The sequence below is a fragment of the Sardina pilchardus genome, chromosome 11 (assembly GCF_963854185.1).
Source record: "Sardina pilchardus chromosome 11, fSarPil1.1, whole genome shotgun sequence".
In the NCBI taxonomy this organism is placed as follows: Eukaryota; Metazoa; Chordata; class Actinopteri; order Clupeiformes; family Clupeidae; genus Sardina; species Sardina pilchardus.
In genome coordinates, this window is record NC_085004.1 from 9,243,564 (window position 1) to 9,251,063 (window position 7,500).

Sequence of the window (7,500 nt, forward strand, 5' to 3'; positions counted from 1 at the left end):
TTTCGTTTCATTCGCCATTCTCTATTTCCCCATCTCTCTTGTCTCCTTTCTCTCCCCTTTTCTTTCTTCACTTCTTTTCGACTCTTCCAGATTATTCCGGTAAACATTTCTATCCCCCCCCCCCCCCTTCTCTTCTGTCTAGTTTTTGATGTGTTATCAGAAAGTGAATAATACATTAGGGTTCATGTCCTGGCACAATAGATAAGAAACCATCAAAAGTTCATATATCTTTTCCTCCCACCCCTTTCCCTCCCTCCTCTTCACTCTTTTTCTTCCTATTGTTCTTCCTATTTGCATCTCTCCTCCTTTCACTGTCCCTCTCCTCCCTCTCTCTCTTCTCCTCTCACTGTCCCTCTCCTCCCTCTCTCTCTTCTCCTCCTCACTGTCTCTCTCCTCCCTCTCTCTCTTCTCCTCCTCTCACTGTCCCTCTCCTCTCCCTCTCTCTCTTCTCTTCCTCCCACTGTCTCTTTTCCTCTTCTCTCTCCCCTCCTCATCCTCTCTCTCTTCTCTTCTTCTCATGGTCTCTCTCTCATCTTCTCTCTCTTCTCTTCCTCTCACTGTCTCTCTTCCTCCTCTCTCTCCCCTTCTCAATGTCTCTCCTCCTCTCTCTCTCCTCCTCCCTCTGTCTCTCTTCTCCTCCTCTCTCTTCTCCTCCTCTCTCTGTCTCTCTCCCTGTCTCTCCATCATTCTCTCTCTCCGCCCCCCACCTCTCTGCAGCCGTTCCATTCCCCCTCAGCCACAGGTTGACCATGCGGGAGGTGTTTGACGGGGACGGCCGGCCGCGTGTGGACCTGCTGAAGGCGCACCTGACCAAAGAGGGCCGTCTGGAGGAGGCCGTGGCCCTGCGCATCATCAACGAGGGAGCCGCCATCCTGCGTCAGGAGAAGACCATCCTGGACATCGAGGCGCCCGTCACAGGTCAGCCTGTGTGTGTGTGTGTGTGTGTGTGTGTGTGTGTGTGTGTGTGAACTGGAGAGATGTGATGGGGACACACCAGAGGAGGAGGAAAAGGATGTGGAGGAAGAGGAGGAAGAGGAGGAGGAGGACAGGAGAGATGTGATGGGAGTGCAGTGGAGAGAGGAGGAGAATGAGGTGGAGGAGGTGAAGGTGGAGGAGGACAGGAGGAGGTGGAGGAAGAGGAGGAGGAGGACAGGAGAGATGTGCTGGGAGTGCAGAGGAGGAGGAGGAGAGAGGAGAATAGTGGATAGAGGAGAGCCAGAGAAACAGATCAATACATGCACACTGACTTTGGAGGAGAATGCTTTGTTTGCACATTATCACTTGAAACAAAGCAACGTATGTGTGTGTGTGTGTGTGTGTGTGTGTGTGTGTGTGTGCGACTGTGCGTGCGGGTGTGTTTGTGTTTCATTTGAGATGTGCACACCACATAGTCAAAATGCAAATGTTTCCTCTAAATGTGTCATCACACAACTCATATCCCACATGCAGGCTTAGAAAACAGACACGCGCGCACACACACACACACACACACACACACACACACACACACGCAAACACGCACGCACGCACGCACGCACGCACGCACACACACACACACACACACACACACACACACACACACACACACACACACACACACACACACACACACACACACGCACACACACTTGCTTTCTCTCTCTCTCTCACACACACACACACACACACAAAACATAGATACTTTACTACATACATACTGTATGGCAGGTAAGCATACGAATGAAAACATCTACACAATAGCTACACACAAACAAGAACATACAATACACACCCTTACACACACACACACAGTCCTGTTTTATAGTGCAATATGTGCAATATGACCAACAGTCCAAAATACACACACATATAGACAGACACGCGCACACACACACGCACACGCACACACACACACTCGCTTTCTCTCTCTCACACTCCCCCCCCCCCCAACACACACACACACACACACAAACATAAAGTCTGTTGCGCTTAAATCGCTCTAGTTTCCCGCCTTCCTAATAACAAGGTTCAGCTGGACGTCACTGTGGCTCGAGATCACTGATGATCTCTTTTGGGCGTATAATGCACCTTCATGATGCAAATTCTAGGGGCGAGGCCATTAAAACAAGCATATAGGGGCGTGATATTCAAATTACGCTTGTTTCCAGCCGCCACATTTATCAACACACGTTTATTCTTACGCTGGAATTGAAGTGATACGAAAGTTTGATGAATCACACATGAGCCCCGTCGTAAGATGATTTCTGTGCTCAGATGTACGCTGGTTTCTACGCTCGGTTGATAAATGAGGTCCAAAATACACACACATACAGTATAGACAGACATGCGCACACACACGCACACACACACACACACACACACACACACACATACACACACACACGGAAACACAGACAGGCTTGTAAGAGCAATTTGACCAAAAGTCCAAAATATACACACACACACACGCACACACACACACATACACAGAGAGACAGACTGAAGACTAAGAGTGTTGTTTTGTGAGTGCGATATGACCAATAGTCCAGTCCTTTGTTCCCAGTGCAATAAACGTGCTGATTTTGCACAAACAGCATGTCGCTGACCCGTGCAGAAACCCTGGCCAGTGTGTGGTGACCGCATCTGCCTGTGGTCCGGTCCTGTTGTCCACTGGACTGTATCGTTGTGCTTTAGGTCTTTTCTATCTTTTGGACCTGTCCACTCCCCTTTGGGATAATACAGTTTACTGAACTCAGCTGAGAGGGAGGTGTAGCGTGGTCCTGCATATTGACCACACAGTCCACCCAGCAGCTTAGCACCATACTGTACAGTGCAACAATCAGGCCTGCACCAGCCAAGAACACACCCTTATAGACACACACACATATACTGTATATATATATGCAGAGAGACAGGCTGAGTGCTGTTTGATAAGTGCAATATGATCTAAAGTCCAAAATACACACATCTATAGACACACACACACATTTTGACCAAACAGTCCTTCCAGCAGCCTAGCAGCATATGATATAATGCCAGTTAGGTCTGTTCCATCTCTGATTGCTCATATGAGTGGCCATATCTCCAGGACATCCCCACTCACATCTACTCTTTACTACTAACTGTCTCTCCGCTATTTGCATTAAGTCTTCCGACATTCCATTCATTTGAAGTGCGAGAGCAACTATTTCATAACATCAGATTTGACAGATATTGTGAAAATGGAGTAAATGGAGTAGGGTGAATGTTTAGAGGAATATACTACATGAGGACAAGATAGTATGCGTGCACACACACACACACACACACACACACACACAGGACTAGAGAGTATGCAAATGATGGTGCACGTATATGGTGCCCGTCAAACTATACGTTGCAGTGCATTTTCCGTTGCATGGCAACAGTAGACGCCAAGACTATTGATTGGCAGAGAATGAGCAAACAGAAATCAAACTGAATGATAGAAAACTGTACTGACATACAAAGTATTGCACACACACATGCACGCACGCGCGCACATACACACACACACACACACCGAACATACACAAGCCGGCACACACATGCATACCTACATGTACATATGTATTCTACTGTAAGCTCCAGCCTCCCTTATCAATACGTACATACACACTGATCCACACACACACACACACACACACACACACACACACACACACACACACACACACACACACACACACACATACACACATACACTAGAGAGAATTCCTGGACTCATTTTACATAAAGCATCGCTTAACCTTCTGTCCCTGCACCTCTGTCCTCTAATTAGCAAAAAAGGAGCACACACACACACGCACGCACGCACACGCGCGCACACACACACACACACACACACACACACACACAGGCACGCACGCACGCACGCACACACACGCACACACACACACACACACACACACACACACACACACACACACACACACACACACACACACACATGTGTGTGCGTGTGTGTATGTGTGTGTGTCTGGCAGTTCTATCCGTCTCCAGCTCCTAGCCCAAAGCTCCAAAGAGAGATCAGCTAGAGGGAGAATCGCTCACAGGCACAAACAGTACAAAAACATGCACACACACACACACACACACACACACACACACACAAATAGGGAGAGGATTTAGCAGGGACACAGTGTATTGTTTTTGTTCCCAGGACCAGATTTTTATGAATATTTTAAACATCAATAGATGCTGCAATGTGAGACTAACCGCTCGAGGATAGCCGCAAACACACAAACTCACACACACACACACACACACACACACACACACACACACACACACACACACACACACACAAGCACACAAGCATACACACACACACACACACACACACACACACACACACACACACACACACACACACGAGCACACACACACACACACACACACACACACACACACACACACACACACACACACACACACACACACACACGCATATACATACAGTACATGCACACACACACCACACACACACACACAGACCCTCTCACACAGAGAATATGCCTCCATGGTAACAGATTTTGCAACTCATCTCCCGCCAGAGTGAAATCAGTGATCTCATCAGCTGCCGGCATTTCAGACACACACATATGCACACACACATGCAGGCACGCACACACGCATAGTCACATGTGAGGCATGTGCCGGTCTGGCTAGCACACACCCTAAACTCACACCCCTTGCTAGCATGTAATGCTAAATATGATTCATTATATCCTGGGATTGTCAGAAATCTAACTTCACTTGACACTGTGTGTGTGCATGTGTCTCTATGTATGTGTGTGTGTGTGTGTGTGTATGTGTGTGTGTGTGTGTGTGTGTTTGTGTGTGTGTGTGTGTGTGTGTGTCTGTCTGTCTGTGCGTGTGTGTGCTTCTGTGTTTGCAGTTTGTGGAGACATTCATGGCCAGTTCTTTGACCTGATGAAGTTGTTTGAGGTGGGCGGTTCCCCGGCCACCACGCGATATCTCTTCCTAGGCGACTACGTGGACCGAGGCTACTTCAGTATCGAGGTGAGTGGACCGAGGCTATTATGGAGGTGTGTGTAGTGTAGTAGTATCCGTTTCGGTGGTAGTGTAGCGGTTAAGAAGCTGAGCTAGCGAGCAGTAGCCTGAAAGTTGTTGGTTCATATCCCGGCCTCCACTGTTGTGTCCTTTAGCAAGGCACATAACCCCAATTTAACAATGTAAGCCCTTGTGATATAGCTGACACATGTACTGTAAGTCACTTTAGACAAAAAAAGTGTCGCCTAAATGTAATGTAATGCATGTGGACCGAGGTTACTTCAGTATGGAGCCATGTCACAGTATACGCACTAGCCCCAAGTGATGCTATTCAGAGGCAGATGTGTGAAGGCATGCAGCGTAAATAACAACTTTGTCTGTCCACTGAAAGAGCACGCTGGTCCTCGCCACATTGCGCAGAATGATTTCTGTTTCTGTTGTTTCTGAAAGTTTGTCCTACTGACTCATTTGACGGCAATGTGGATTAAACCACTTTTTAAACAAAAGGTGGAAAGATAGACCTTGCTAGTTTTCAAACAAATCCCAGCATACCTAATAAACTGCTATTTAAACACTTCTCCTCCCATGTGTTTGCACAACACAGACACCCTCACTTTCCCCTTGGCCATTAGTAAGAAAAGTGCAGCTTTCATCTGTGTGCGCTCTGTTCGTCCAGAGGATGCTATGTTTTCAGGTGCATATAGTGGAGAAACAATGCCTCACACAAACGCTAACTGTTAGTACATTTCCCTGCCACCATTCGCAGATATGAAATCATTATATTGATGTGAAGTTGTCATGACAGTGTAATGTGCTGGCAGCTAAGCGCCATGTGAACGGAGTTGTTCTATTGATAACCAATAACAGCACAGGAAGTCTATCGTCCTATAGGCCACGGTGAGCCCAGTTCTATGAGGAAGAGTTCAGCTCTCTGACCTTTGCTCCCCATTACTCTCTCTGGATGAGTCTGTCTGTCAGTTTCATTTCATTTCATTGAATAAACTTTACCGGATGATGAAAATATCATTTAATAAGCTGTACTGGATAATGAAACCAAAGTTTTGTATTTCACTATTGAAATCTCTCCCCCCCCTCCCGTCTCTCCCTCTCCCTCTCTCCTTCTCTCTCTCTCTCCCTCTCCCTCCCCCATGCTCTTGTGTCGTTTTGTGTGTGTCGTAGTGTGTGCTGTATCTGTGGTCGTTGAAGATCGTGTACCCAAAGACCATCTTTCTTCTGCGAGGGAACCATGAATGTAGGCACCTGACGGAATACTTCACTTTCAAGCAAGAATGTAAGTCCCTCACCTGTACCTCCTCACCTGTACCTGTGGAATGGAAGACACTCACCTGTACTTAACTTTATCAGCAGTTTCTCTAGTCATCCCACCTGTCCTCTCCTTACTGAATATCTCCTACCCGTCTTTACCACATCATTCCTCTTTTCACTGCCCTTGCTCTCTCGCTCTCTCTCCACCTTTTCCTCCATTTATCCAACACACAACACCGCACACCACACGCACACACACACACACACACACACACATTCATAACATTCATAACTCTCTGAAATGAGTTTGCATCACTCTTTCACATCATTCTTTCTCACTCTCTCTTTCATCCCTCTGTTTTCCCCTCCCCTCCTCCCTCTCTTTCATCCCTCTGTTTTCCCCTCCCCTCCTCCCTGTAGAAATGGAGACAGGAGAGTTCACAGCAAGCAAGACGAGAGAGATTGATAGAGAGAGGGAAGAAAATGGACGGAGAGAGAGAGACATGACAAGAGAGAAAGAGAGAAGTACATAATTGAGAGAAAAAGATAGGCTGAGAGAGATAGAAAAAGAGAGAGAGGGAGAGAGAGAGAAGGAGAGATTAGCAGGAAATTAATTTGCTTGTTAATGACTGGCTGTGTGAAGAGGCAGTGATTTCCCTGATGGGGACAGTGAGGAGTGGGCGCCCTCAACAACCATCTGCTGGTGTGTGTGTGTGTGTGTGTGTGTGTGTGTGTGTGTGTGTGTGTGTGTGTGTGTGTGTGTGTGTGTGCATGTATGTGTATGCGTGTGTGTGTGTGTGTGTGTGTGTGTGTGTGTGTGTGTGTGTGTGTGTGTGTGCATGTATGTGTATGCGTGTGTGTGTGTGTGTGTGTGTGTGTGTGTGTGTGTGTGTGTGTGTGTGTGTGTGTGTGTGTGTGTGTGTGTGTGTGTGGGTGGGTGTGGTATTAGAGAAAGACAGAGGTACTATGTTATCCCAGCTTTGCTGGGTCTTGAAAATACTTTCCACTTTCGCTGACATTTGACGACTAGAAATCAGTGATGGTATCCTCATCCTCCTATTAGGGTGTATCCTAATACACCATGCATCCTCCTATTAGGGTGTATCCTAATACACCATGTATCCTCATTTTAGGGTGTATCCCAATACAGCATGCATCCTCATCTTAGGCTGGTTCCTAATACACCATGCATCCTCATCTTTGGCTGTTTCCTAGTATATC

The 7,500-nt window shown here is 47.1% G+C and overlaps 1 protein-coding gene across 4 annotated transcripts in view; it reads left to right on the top strand.

Annotated features, from left to right (window-relative positions):
* ppp3cb (protein phosphatase 3, catalytic subunit, beta isozyme) overlaps positions 1 to 7,500 on the top strand; it is a 45,342-nt gene that overhangs the window by 22,073 nt on the left and 15,769 nt on the right. For all 4 annotated transcript variants that reach the window (XR_009940611.1, XM_062549454.1, XM_062549456.1 and 1 more), the window contains exons 2-4: positions 718 to 918; positions 4,898 to 5,022; positions 6,193 to 6,304. Coding sequence is in view for 3 of the 4 variants with exons in the window: in XM_062549454.1 (XP_062405438.1) it covers positions 718 to 918; positions 4,898 to 5,022; positions 6,193 to 6,304 (438 nt within the window). In the remaining variant the exon portion in view is untranslated. The remainder of the gene's footprint in view (positions 1 to 717; positions 919 to 4,897; positions 5,023 to 6,192; positions 6,305 to 7,500) is intronic.